Raw genomic sequence first — 14493 nt, forward strand, 5'->3', positions numbered from 1 at the left:
GTGAGAGTGTGGCGCAAACCAAATACTCAATTGCATCCAAAAACGGTTGGGCCATTTTTCCAATTTTCAGCTTGTCCAAGATAATGATCCGAAGCATACTTCTAACTTCATCAAGGAATGGTTGCTGCACAACGTCAAAACTACGCTTCCGCATCCTCCCCAGTCTCCAGCCCTCCATCTTGTTGAGAACCTGGGGGATCATCTTGAGCGAAAATTTCGAGAAAACTCGGTCCAGAATAAAAACCAGCCGAAAGCGGTCTCATGCAAGAATGAGAGAAAATTTCATCTGAAACAACTAAAAAATTAGTCTCCTCGATGAAAAGCCATTTGCGGAGCGAAATTGCAGCTAAAGGTGGAGATACTGAGTATTAACTTACCTTATCGGGCTCAATGAACTGTGTGTTTATTCGTTGCACGGACAATGTTTTGGCGGCGAATTTGAAAAATTAAGTTGGATATAATTTTTACTTCAATAATTATTTTTTGTTGAAATCAATGCCGATTGATTAAAAAAATACATTGCACTGTTTCAAATATTTATTTATTTAATTTAGTATGACGGCTCTACGCCGCATTAGCTACACCGCTTGTGTTGACTGCGTTATAAACAAGAATTATTTTTTACAAAAATGTCACAAGGCATTTCCTCCCTGTCGTTTGCCTTATCCCGGGCGACTGCTTCAGATAATTAATATGATATTTGTTTTGATGGACTAAATATGTTTTTCCCCTTATTTTGTATCCATGTCTTTGCTGTTCGGACAATTCTTTGATGCAGTGTAGTTAAAAAAAAAGGTAGAATATTTGTGTTTTACCTTTGAATAAACATTAATCACATTTTCGATAATCACCGTTCAGCATGAGCTATTCAGCCATGTTTGCAAAGCTTTTCATTTAGTTTGATTAGTTTGTGGAAGTAAAACACTATTCACCGGTGAAGAAAATGCCCTTTGGACTTTGGAAACTGCATGTCGATACAGTTCATCCCCAAACGCACTCTATTCAGATGCAATTTCAGCATGTGGTTCGTTGTGTACTCCTAAATAACACACAAATCCGGGGGCAAAAATTCTACTGTTGAAAGCATGCTTAAAACTATGCTAACAATCCGGCAAACTACATACCCCCACTGGGTAATCTGCTCTGCTCGACAAGGTAGACGAACAGACCCCGAAGCCGTAGAAAGTGAACAGACTTGTACAAAAACTATCCTTTTCGACGCAAGTCTCGAAACAGCATTAACACGTTAGCACACGAAGCAAATGCGCGTCATGTGGCCAGAATCGAGCCATTCAGGAAGCGAACGGCCGCCTGTCGACCGTGTTCCGGCTTTTCAGAGCCTTCAGTTTCGTTACCGGGTCGGAATGAAAAGCGGCAGCACGTGGCATGTATAGAGAAGCAACATAACTCTTAACAAATACACGCGCGCACACACACACACACAGCTAGATAACTATGGGAGCATTGCGTCCGGTCAGGTTTGGTGGTTCGGTAACATTTAAGTTATTTCCCGCGGGACACAAACCGGTCATAGGTTGCGCGGTTGCGACTGGAATCGGCTTGCTGGCGGGACTTAAGTATTGCCTTCGCCCACCGTCTGGAGTGGCCATTTATAAAACGGAATCGTGCAGGCTTACCGACCGACTTCACGGACACTAAAGGAAAATGAGTCCCCCGAGAAGGGCGGCCGAAAAGCTCAAAAGCTCGGCCACACCCGGCCGCGTGTGGCATGTGTCTCCAATATTTTTCCAAACCAACCCACAATTTGTCTCCCAGCGATGAAAAAAGCACGAAAACGACAGAAGCTAACGAAAAGAAAGGTGCACGAAGGTGCAAACGTGACCAGAATTTGGGCTTGTCCCGGGAGGGGCGCAGCGGTGACACTAATGGACTTATGTTTTACTTACTTCTCTCCCCCGGAGCCGGAGCGAAACCAGCCTGATTGAAAGGTGCGTAAAATTTTATGATTCAACTTTTGCCGGAGCCCCCTCAATAGCACCGTAAAGGGGATGATGGAAGAAAGGGTGACGCATCATTGAAACAAGCCGTTAATAGACGGATTATTGTCCTCCCGTGACTAATCCAATGAGATAGATTGCTTGCCTGGAGTAGTACGCGATGAGCGGAAAAAGGATTTGCAGTCAATGGGCGGGGTGTTTTATTTTTCTATTCGTTTTTTTTTTAGTCTGTATTGTCGTAATTGAATTACAGGTTTATTGCGTATATTAAACTACGTAATTGCTTAATTGCTGGTGCTATTTTTTACACCGAGAATTGATCTTAAGATAGTTCACAGGTTCGACCGTCCATTTAAGCTAGAAAAAGTATATTTTGTCAAATGCATTTACAGTATTGGACAAAACAAGTGCAACCAATCAATCGCAATTATGAAACGTCCCATGCGGTCATCATTTTGAGGGAGTTTTTCGCAACAAATGGCACCCATATTGTTCCGCAAACGCCGTATTCGCCAGATTTGGCACCAGCCGACTTTCTGGCTGTTTAACAAACTAAAACGGCCGCTTCGGGGTCACCGTTTTGACACTATCGGGGAGATAAAAGCCGCTGTGACGACGGAACTAAAGGATATTCTAGCATCCGCGTTTTCCACCTGCTTCGAGGAGTGGGAGAAGAGCTGGAAGAGGTGCATTGCATCGGAAGGGACCTTCATTTGGCCTAATAAAAGAAAACATTTAAGAAAAAAACCCAAAATCACTTTATTTTTCGGGCAAAGTACTAAATCTTTCCGGTTGCACGAAATTTCAAGTACAGTCTAGGTATAATCCATCTTTTCACCTCATACTTGTAACAAATAGTTTTTTGTGACATTCCACTCTTGAAATCATCGATTATTTTCTTTCTTAGTGTCACTCCAAGGCTGTCAGGTGTTAAAGAAAGCATCAGTACAGACCTTCCTCAATAGTTATTAACGTGTATTTACCTTGTTATGTTACAATAGGGGGAGCGGCCCGGTTTTATGGTGACAGCTGCGCCAGTCTTCAAACGGCGGGACCGGGGTTCAAACCCCATCCGGACCATCCCCCCGTAGTGAGGATTGACTAACCAACTACGTGGTATCGGCAGTCTAGTAAGTCATTTGATGGACGGTCGATGGACGGCATGACCTTAGAGGTCGTTAAGCCAAGAAGAAGAAGAAGATGTTACAATAATTCAAAAACGACATTTTTTCCAGCAAACGAATATTTTTCCAACGTAAAAGAATGCTCTTAAAAGGTGCTGGTAGAGATAATAGTTCAAAGAAATGAGAAGTTGCAGATGTTTTGACCAGCACCAAAATGGTCCTTGTCCACAAAACACTCGCTGTGATCTGTCAATTTGACAGCTGATAGCTGCAATAATCATGTAGCAAACATCTAGACTCCTGAACCGTCCACTGCAGTAAGTGTCCCGTTTTCTATTTCGAAAAATTGAAATTTTCTGATCCTTTTTATGATTGCTCTATTTGAGCACTTGTTTTGTCCACTACTGCATGTAGCCAGATTATTGATGAGCTCTGTGGTATTGAATTTAAAATTTTCAATAAACTGCTATTAATTACTGGACATCATCGAGTGTAATCTCATCGTTATTCTGAAACTTAAAAAAAAAAACACAACAAATACTGTTTGTCGACAACGGCGCTGGTATTCATTCGGCTGGAGATGGATTCAAATCCCATTCCGATCGTCATACCCACGTTGTGAAGAGTGACTATCCAAATACGTGGTATCAGCAACTCTAGCAAGCCATTCAATAGCCGGCGTAGAGAAGCCTTAAGTTCTTGTTCGATATTACCCTTTCTTACCCAACATTCGGTCACTGTTGCAACTTGGCCTTTTTCTCATTTGCTCCCTCAATCTCTCAAATATGCAAATCTATGACGTTTTCTTACCACACACCGATAAAAGAAAGTTTTTTCGTTTTGTTTTCAACGTTGATTGCAGGTTTCTGGTTTTCCTTTTTTTCGTCTTCCAACACATGTTTTACGCCTTTTGTAGTTTGTAAGGCTGCCCTGTGCGTTCCACCGGGCGACATCGAAACTTGCCGATGGTACGCTGATTAATGCTAATGGCAGCGCTGCCATTGCTGTCGGCCTTCCCACCGGTTCGGATATTGTTTTTCGTCACCAATTGGTGAAAGCGCGACTGTTTCAAAACATGTCCCCGCAATAAGCTTCGGAGTAAAGAAGCTCTTGCTGGGAAAGCTGGTAGGCCTCCCCTTCGGCATCCGATTTCGATCCGGATGTTTTGAATTTTCTAACCGCCATCGCTGCCGGGTTTGGTTAGCACACCGTGGAGAGGTTCGCTTGATCGACAGCCCTTTTGCTGAATGATACCGTGGGATACACTGTTGGAAATGGTGCAGGGAACGTATGGCTTGAGTATGATTTTATTTTCCTCTCTCGCCCCTCGACCGCTCGTATAACATTCAACGGTTGGTGCGTAGCAACCGACCGCAATAAACAAATTTCCTTCACGCTTCATTGCAGCCAGCGGTCGAGGTCCTTCGCGTGTTTGTACGCCAATGCAACCTTGGAATCGTTCTTTGATGTTGGTGGCGTTTTTACGAGAGCTTTCAGTGTGCGTGGGGTTACGTTTCTTTCTTTTTGCGTTTTGATTCAGGTGTAAGGGAAACAAGACGCCTTCCATCTGATGCAGACAGTCAAAAGATGCTCCCAGGAAGGTGTAACTAGGGTAACATGTTGCCAGACTTGACACCAAAAAGACTGCAACTGAACGCTGAAATTCTGACTCATACCAAGTTTCTGATTTTAAAAACACAGCACAAACAGGAGTCAAACTATGTCCAAAACATAACATCGCACAAAGTGTCGTAACTGCTGTTTGGCAAAAAAAGAGCTTTAACTCTCGAACGGACGGCGTGCAAAACAAAACAAAAAACGCACACGGGCGCCCCCTACTTATGCTCCATGTCTTGAAGACAGCCAAGGCAACATACTGTCTCACACACACACACACACTCTCATGGACAGCACTGCTACACATGCAAGTTTTATAGCCCTGTCTCGTCTTCCATCGCTTCTCCAAACATTCGATCGGCAAGAAAAAAACTTAAACCGGACGAGTTCTTTCGATTGGGGTCTCTGTTGGCGACTAGGACACGGTGGTACAATTCCATACTAACTGTTGGACATTCTCATTTGTATCTGGTAAGCTGCTAATACTTTAATGGCAAGTTGCACAGGTTTTAATGTGCAATTTTGTGCACAAGTTTGGAACGTTTATTTTGAATTTAAATCTCATATCTTATTTTCAAATGCAAGTAAAAGTCGAAGTGTTCTTTTTTTTTGCTTCTAGAAGCTCCGATCGTTCCTCGTTTGATGACCAGCAAAAGTAACACAGCCAGCAGGGGGTTGATTCGATCATCCCTTCGACCTGTTTCTCACTCACGGTCCCTTTTACCACAAGGGCCCAGCTTTGGGACTCGCGTGTTGGTGGTGGGCTTTCGATTACCGCCTCACTCGCTTCCATTTCTGCGCTTGCACGGTTCATTCGTTCCCGGATCGGTCTAAACCCACCCCGGTGTGCCCGTGTGGAATGCAGTCGAAGCAGGTCGACGCAACCACTACGCTACCCTTTTCGCTGTATGCATGCCATGTGTGGCGAGGTGTGTGTATGTGTGTGTGCGTACTTCAAGAAACATCACCAAATGAAATCGAGCTGAAACAAACAACCGCGGCACGATGCCCGATGACTGACCAAAAGGAGGAAATATTACAACGAAAAAAAAAACGAATCCATCCCCCCTCCCTCCCACCACCTAACAACAACATAACAACGTGTGTGTATGTGGGTAGGTGTGTGGTGTTGCGTGGTAATGTAAATTAAAGAAGAATACGACGCAAAACAACACAACAAAGCTGCTTCTGTTGTTCGAGAATAATAGAAGCTCTCCATGGCGACGCGGTCTCCAGCGCCGTTCACTCACTCACACATACACACACGTGTATGCCTCTATTCCGCGTGTTTTGAAAGCCAGCATAAGGGGGGTGAGTGGATCCTGCTCCAACGGGGGTTGGAAACGCCGGCGAACAGGCCGCTCGACCAAAAAATGCAAGCCCGTCGATAACGACGGCGTGACACGGTGGAATCGATGGGTATTTGACGCGGTTTCGCGGGTATCGCAATGGAACACACCACACCAACACTGCCAAAAGCACGCCCAACACTTGATGGGGGGGGGGGGGGGTTGCAGAGAATCCCAAAAGCCTCCCCACAGAGCCCTGCGCGCTTGCCTTTGTGTGTATTTGCCTCGCGTATTTTTATTTTATTCGCGGATAAACTGTTTAAGCGTTGGTGCACACCAACAAAAACAGCTCCCGTTTTCTCGTGCTTATGCTGCACGCATACAAGGCCAGTGCCTCGCATACGAAGAGAGGGAGAGACAGAAAAAAAGGTGATATTATATCGGTTCGCGATAATGGTGCACGTTAAGGAAACGCGTAGAACCAAACACCGCCACCATCGAGCTGCAGAAGGGTAAAACGTAGAAAACAGACGGCAACGGCTCAGATCGGCGTTATAAGATTTGAGTAGGAAAGAAGCTAAAAAGGCACATACCACGACTGGACGCGAATATCCTCCCCTAACTCCTGGTCGTATGCGAAATGGCGTATCGTTTTTGCATCGAAATCGACGAGAAAAGTCGCTCCCGAAACTAGTCCGATCCGCGCGTTCGACTGTCCCCATGGTGTGGGGGCTTTTTATGTGTGTCACCGAAACGTTTTACGTGGATCAGCATTTACGGCGCGCTGTCGTTTGGAGCCCGGGGGAAATAAAAATTGCTACGCATTGCATGTTTAAGCAACGATAGCATAAAATTGGTGAAAATGCGTTGCTCGCGATCACGCCAACACGGGATCGTATGAAAATGGCTATCAAGTATGCGGTGGAATAGACATTCAATGCTATTTAAAACCACAGACAGAGAAGAGAATAAGTTTGAAGTCACAGAAATTTTGTCCGTTGAGATTTAAAATGAAAAGTTTATAATTGAATGATAACAATTCAACGAACCTTTTGCTGATGTAGATCACAACTGATGATGTTGATAAGAATTTCTTTTCTGATGCAACTGGGAAACAGGAAACAAAACGCTTCACACAACACAAACAATAATCAGAACAACAAATTAACACTTTGAGAAGTAATAATTCACTTTAGATAACTACGCTCCAAAACACACACTTTTAATTCAAATTACACTTTTAATATTTTTTTCTCTGTAAGATTTATATGTTGTTATCCACTAAACTACCTTTTAAAACAAAGAACAACAAACAAACAACATAAATTCAACCTTCACGACTATTTTGACCGATCGATCACACTTTGATGGGTTGGAAAAGCACAACACTTCACACTATTCGATCGTCTTTTTCTCAACAGACGATCGTAAAGCCCAAAACACACCTATGCACACACACACATGTACACCTATACACACATACAGACACTGCCACGCATCAAAAGGGCATCGCCTCCTTTTTTTGGTAGGGATTTCTTCTCTTCTTCACTCACATACACGCGCACACACACACATACACACGAAGCAGTAAAGCAATGGAAACGTGATGAAGCTAGTCGGCATCCGCTGCTATTCACCTTTTATGAGCTGCACTTTAAAACAGGTAACAACGATGTGCGCGCCGTGTTCGGTGCATTAACGACTGAACAAATACACCGTGCAGCCCCTTGTATAGCAGGTAACGGAGCGCTCGGTGCAACTGCACGCAACCAAAACACGGGAACCGGATAATGCACCGAGAAGCAAACGACAAACGAAAACAAACGCGACACACACACTTGCCGTGCAGTGAGACCCCGATGCACTGGGACGGATAACAAAACACACACTCCAAACAACGCACACACACACACACCCTTGTTTCTTCAGGACTATTTCTACTGTTGGGTTTTGGTGGAGCATTTAATAAGCTCGGAATAATTTCGTCCTGCGTTTTCTTCTACGGGTGAGTATGGCAGCAGGCTCTGCTTGCGGGATGGTTCCGTTGTTATGGAACCTTGATGCTTTACCACAAATGAAGCCGGCATTAGAATTTCATGCGCCTGTGTCTCTCTACGGTACTTTAATAGGAGAATGGCATTTAAAGTGTTACAAGGCAATGATGTTGACTCATCGCTCGCTTTTTCAGCATCGATATCAACGTAAAGAATCTTTCACGACCGAAACTCAAACTCCCAATCGAACCACGCACGTACTGGAAGATCGTGTCCCATGTATCAAAACCCTGGTCAGCTGATGACATAGAAGAGCCCAAAACGATGAAAAAATGGAAATTGGCCGGTTGAACCTCGTCTTTGTTTTTTTTTTTTTTTTTTGGCTACAATTCACAATTCCAGCAACAACTCGCCACATTCCTGCCTCATGCTATGGATTAGCTCACTTACACAATCATACACGCAGCAAGAATGCTGATTTAAACGCGTTTTTTTTTCGTCGCTTGGCTGCAGAAAAAACACACGTCACAACACGCCCGGAATCACTAACCCGCGGAGCGAAACCCGCTCCACCAAACGAACACTTTTCGTCGGATGCCCGATGACAACTAAGGAGGAACCTGTTTTCCGGCTCGCGGGAAACTCGGAAAACTCACGCGGAAAAATCGTGCCAAGCAGCGGCGTACGTCCAGCCGCTCGAGAGAACAGCAACAGATTGAGCGTGAGAGGAAGAAGACAGAACTCAATGCCCGAACTCGCCGTGCCGTGCGGTGCACTGTGGTTAGCTTCGTTTGTGTTTGACAGGTAAGGTACGTAAATATGAAACCGATGGGCTGTGAGCGATTGTTCCATTTTGGGTTAAAAGCGAGAAAACTATAGCTAATCGTGTAGAATCATTTTGAATATTTTCATAAATTCAAATACAAATGAATGCGATAAAATTAATTACTGTAACTTCAATAGAACTATGACGAACTAACTATCTGCCAATTGCCAACCAAACCAATTGAAGAAATACCGATTTTTTTCATCTGAAATGCTCCATTTTTGTTTTTAAGAATAAAATAACGAAGCAAGCTATATAAACTTAGATCGATTTTTTTTTTTATTTTACGAGCTCTTACTTGTGTCTCAAAATATTTTATTTAGAATTGTTCGAACGCTCTGTGTCTTAAAGGTTGGTGCGCGCCCTCTATCGGATGATAGCAGAAACCTTTATGTGTTTCCTCGGCAATCGCTCAACCACAGTGGATGAAGAACGAATAGTACCATCTTCATACATTTTATGACTCCTTCATACATTAACAACATACAGTGAATTTAAAGTAATTTTATCAAGCCATTTCGTTTTCGGTACATCAATCATGTGATTTAAGCTATGGTTCTGCTCGTTTTCTTCATTTTCTCTACTTTTATTGACCACCATACTAGAAAGATACAGGCTCCAACAACTAATTAATATTTACGCTGCTATAGTTATGTATTTTTCTATCTGTAGTTGCATCGATTCCTCGCGATTTACATTTCGTTCGATGGGAAATTAACCGCTGCAGAGGTTTCAACGTACTCCTACTTCAACTATTACTAAAAATGCACTATACGGCGTCGGATGATATGTTCTCGACACGTTCTACAATAAATCGTCTTAAAAGGAAACAAATGAAACAAACAAAAAAATGTATGAAAGAAAAATAAAATGCCTCGCAACGTTACGCTGCACGCAGTAATCAGCTTCTCGAGGACAATTTCGCACATTCTGTGTGCTCCGAATTTCCCGTGCGTTAGGGATACAGCGCGGATGTTTCCTAAAAGTATCTATTGGTTGTTTTTTTTTTCTCTAAAGTTTTAACATTTTTGATCATATGTCATTTCGTCTTGTTTTATTTCGCGAGAAAACTTGGTTCGGTGAAATTTTGCGTCCTTGTCACCCCTATTCCCCGGTACCATTTTGTGCCTGGTTTACCTCATGGTTTCTGTGTGCTTTTCCATCTTGCAAACAAAAATAATAAAATGAGATCAAAAATCTACATCACAGCCCTCTCTCTCTCTCTCTCTCTCTCTCTCTCTCTCTCTCTCTCTCTCTCTCTATCTCTTCTCTCTTTTCCCCAAAAGCACAACATACAAAGATTGAAACATTACAACGAACGAATGGCCCTCCTTTCTCTAACTTTGTCTATGCCATGCGTCCGGTTTGGAGGCCGTATCGGTTTTGCTATCCTCATACGTCCTCGTTACAGGATATGTTCCATTTCCCTTTTCCACTCCTTTAGCTATTAGTTCACATCTAATGAAACAAAGGGGCCCTCCCTTGTTTGTGATTTGTGCTGACAAATTTTGACAAAAAGAATGCATTTGTCTACTTTAAGGTTGTAATGATGTGTACGTATTTTCGTCTTCCGCGCGCATTTCTTGGGATCAAAATATTTTCATACTTATGCAATATGCATTAGAAAAACAAATGGTTCCCAGAGGTAAATTATTAAATAATCACCCAACTCGGCTCCGTTTGAAACTGAGCCGTCTTCCTCTAGCGTTCGTTTGTATGTGGGTCTTTGCTTTCCGATTCGAATTTTTCTTATGCATTTTCTTATGCTGATATGTGTTTTTTTTTTCATAATAATTTCGTCCCTCGCAAGTAAGCAAATTGTGCCAAACACATAAGACCTAGCCAAGCTCCAAAGCACTAACATATAACTTCTTCGCGTACCGATACTGAGATCAACCTGTCTTCTTTACCTTCCGCCCATGTTAACCACAAATCTTTAGTTTTCCCCGTCTATTGCTTGCTTTAGTAGCAGTGTATGGATAGAGTTGAAACTTGCAGTAAAATATGAAGCAGAAAGCGCACAAATACTGTCGCGCAGTGCTGACGTAGAAAAGAAAGAAATGCTAGCAAAACAAAACAAAATTACAGCAAGTATTGACGAAACAAAAGTAAAACAAACAAAAAAATCTTTGGGCACCTAACACAGTGACAATTTCTTTTTCGCGAATATTTGGAATATACGGTTAACTCACAGCGTGGTTGGTTGTGCGCTATCGGGTTGCATCACACCGTGTCCGTATCTTTGCTTATGTTTGCTATCTGGTTTTATTACTATTATTATGTTGCTCACAACTGCCATGCATTCGACTAAACGCCGAGCTACACTTTCAGCTGTTTTTGCTCACTGTCTTTCACGCCACGCTTAGCTTAGAGATCTTAGTCGTAATAAAGTAAGAACTGGACAACAGCCCTTGTGAAGGCACGTCGGTTTTGCGCGTCCTTATGCAGCTAAGCACCGGGTATCTCATTTATATAGGCTATGAGGTTCTTAACAGTTTAAAATTATGCTAATCGTTTTGATGCCGCAACCTGCTTCCCACATCCTCCATTCTGACCGCGTTGGCACTGTACCTTCACGGTTGATCGCTTGCTGGTGTACACAATATTTCGTAGGAGATATTTTATCTCCTCTACTTGCTCTACTTGAGAAACTTGCTTCGTTTCATTTTGTCTGTATGGCAAATCCTTTCTAAATCATCCTCTATTTTGCTTTTCTTTGTTGGGCCATGGTATTTTGGATTATTTTACTACACAAGACATAAGACGACCACTCAAAAACATAAAACTTTTAAAAAGTTTTTGTTTTTCATTAAAAATTGCGATTAATCTTTTTTTAAGCATCTGAATATTTTAAGACACATAAATCTGGTGAGATACCATTGACATGACCATACAAATTATACAAAACTTCATTAGCTAAATCGATCCAATTGATACAAACTTGCGATAAAATGGCCGCCTATTGAAAAAGAAATCAATAAAATCCTTTTTCGTAGTACAGAAAAATAAAGAATGTATAAACTATATGAAGATCATCAGTTAAACGAAATATAAAAGCTGGGAAGCTGCACACCAGCCCCAACTGAGATGCAAAAGAATGTGTTCCTATTTCTAAACCAACAGCTGGAACGACCATGCCCATGCTTGGCTTTTAAAATGGCAGAAAGAGATGTATGTATTCGGTTCGCTTTGATAAACCGGTCAGTATCTTAGCAAGGTATAAAACAAGTACAACAAAGAGATCCAACGTAATGTTATTGTTATTATCTAGGATGTGTAAAAAAATCCTTGCCGTATGTATATGGCATACACCGGAAATGCTCATCCACCGTAGGTTGATTTTTTGAAACGCCCCCCCAGCAAGATGACCGCTGGGTATGAAATGCAACGTTGATCCGTCGTCTGCTTGTCTAATACTGTCTAAGCTTATAAAAGAACGGCTAAAATACGCATAACGCTACGGCTTCCTATTCGTCGCTTACTTACCACCACCTTTGCTTATGACACTAGTCCCAGAAATGAAATCTATTACTCTACATGGTAAACTGTACGCAAATATGTACTTGGTAAGTTTTCTTTTCCTAAGCCGGATCCTGTCACTCGTTTGTTTCTTCTAATCTGGCGTTGCATTTAAAAGATCAAAACTGCAAAATGAATTGCCTGTGTCGAATGCACTGAGTATCGAACATAGTGGCCGAAATATCTTTTGAAGACTCTCTACCATCGGGAATTTCCTTTCTTTATTGCGACGATCGACTATATTTCTCTATTTTCCCTTTATGATCTTCAAAACAAAAAGCACATTATAGTTGCCATGCGGCAGACACGCTCGGAAAGGAGAGAAACTGTTCCCTAACGCTATTTGGTGAATGTGCTTGCACGGTGCAAGCTGAGACCAATATGAGTTTTCTTTTTGTCTTCGCTTCCACTTCCTAAATTGCTCGTACAGTACGAGCGTTCCTAAAACGTTAATTATGTTATGCCATTTTATCACTTTTTTTTGTTGGAAATCCTAAACGAACACGTGGCTCCTTCTTCTGAAGCTTTTCTTTTTAAAATAAATCCGCATTTTCTTAGCTACTAAAAATGAAACGCTTCATTGTAACGTTAACATGTAAAAACTGTTTTTAAAAACTTTTTCTGCAACTTGAGATAGTATCCATTTGAAAACGGTGAACGATCCGAGGCGCTTCCGGTTTGGCGCTGTCCCGTGCTTTGCTCTATGAACAAGCGCGGGACAAACGTCCTGGCAATCGTTCGGAAGTAAGGTGTGCTCTTCTGTGTCGAGAGTTCACCTTGCCGCAAGATAGCCGCAGCCGAGTACAATAAGCGCCGCCGCGGTAACAGCCATTTGCCACATCAGGGGTTGCTCCAGGAGCTGTTGAGAACAGGAAAAAGAAACATGTTGTATTAGTTATTTAGAAATAGATAACGGAATACATAATTTGACCTCATGTGATGCTATGAGCGACACTTTAAACCAATGCCACAAAGTAGACAAAGAATGGAGAGGAAAGCTAGGAAAGCTATCGATCAATCTTGTGCCTTAACGAGGTCACCTGCTATTCCATTTCTGTAGACTCTCCCCCATATTCTGGATGCAACGAGACTCTGGCATCCTCATTTTAATTACCCGATCCTAACCATTTATTCTGGCACCTTTCTTGATCACTCAGTGTGGCGGACAGTTTTCTTGGAACAAAAAAACGATCGAACCCGTCCGTGCGAACCCTTGAGGGCGATTCGATGATCATGACTTTGCGGTTGCACGGTTGGCAACACAAACGAACCGGGATGTGGGTCACGACATCAGGCAGGGATTCAAGCGTTGGGTGAAAGGATTCCTACAACAAACATCATGCAAACGCACCACCGGTACACTAGATGACTGAGTGACTTCAAGCCAAGTATTATCAGCAATTTAACCCCTTGCTTAATAGGTCTCCCATACGGATGGAAATAGGGGAACGACAGCACCGAGGCGAGCCGCCACAGCAAAAGATATGAAGGCAAATCCAGAACACGATACACGCATCACGTAACCTATATCCAGCTCCCGGTAACCGCAGCTAGATGATGACGATTTGTAAGCAATTATTAGTCGTTCTTATCGTGTTGCCCCTCATCCGATTGCAGCAGGAGGGAGGGAGCAAAGGGATATGGAGGATCAGCTTACTTTTTTCTTTATCTTCTTGCCTCTCTTCTCGCTTCTTATCTTGAGTGTGACGAGGTGATGATCTGTTTTGCACACGCACAATCTATACACGACCGTAATGCACTCTCGGCACGACACGTGCTCGCTGGAGACGTGATTTGATTGTGTTCGAATGCGCGGTGGCGATATTATGAACAGCGTTCGAGCTTCCGTTTATGCGCCACGCGATTTCAGTTCATTTTCCTGCACTAAACGGATTATAGTTTACCAGTTCGGCATTAGCGCGTAGAAAGAAGTGACAGAGTGGAAAGAAAAATAGGTCATCCTACTGGCTGTGTGTGTGGGAAAATAAAAATAGAGCCCATTCTGTCACTTGGAACGTTCGGAATATGCGGGTGAGTTAATACGATTTTGTAATCCAATACGTGCCACAGACGCGTTCGTGTACTCGACTTGTTATTGAGTGATCACGTAGTCAGTACGGATCCGTACTCTATCGGACTGTTTTAATTTGATCCGTTCATGGCACT

The 14493-nt window shown here is 42.8% G+C and overlaps 3 protein-coding genes across 3 annotated transcripts in view; 1 reads left to right on the forward strand and 2 right to left on the reverse strand.

Moving 5' to 3' along the window:
• LOC126565883 (uncharacterized) overlaps positions 1–14493 on the reverse strand; it is a 482940-nt gene that overhangs the window by 290481 nt on the left and 177966 nt on the right. The gene's annotated exons all lie outside the window — the stretch shown is intronic.
• The window catches only part of LOC126559640 (laminin subunit beta-1), a 379704-nt gene that overhangs the window by 273785 nt on the left and 91426 nt on the right, over positions 1–14493 (forward strand). The gene's annotated exons all lie outside the window — the stretch shown is intronic.
• LOC126558229 (atrophin-1-like) overlaps positions 13100–14493 on the reverse strand; it is a 52635-nt gene continuing 51241 nt past the window's right edge. Inside the window, exon 4 of the mRNA XM_050214197.1 lies at positions 13100–13186. Coding sequence (XP_050070154.1) covers positions 13100–13186 — 87 coding nt within the window. The remainder of the gene's footprint in view (positions 13187–14493) is intronic.

The sequence above is a fragment of the Anopheles maculipalpis genome, chromosome 2RL (assembly GCF_943734695.1).
Source record: "Anopheles maculipalpis chromosome 2RL, idAnoMacuDA_375_x, whole genome shotgun sequence".
Taxonomy (NCBI): Eukaryota; Metazoa; Arthropoda; class Insecta; order Diptera; family Culicidae; genus Anopheles; species Anopheles maculipalpis.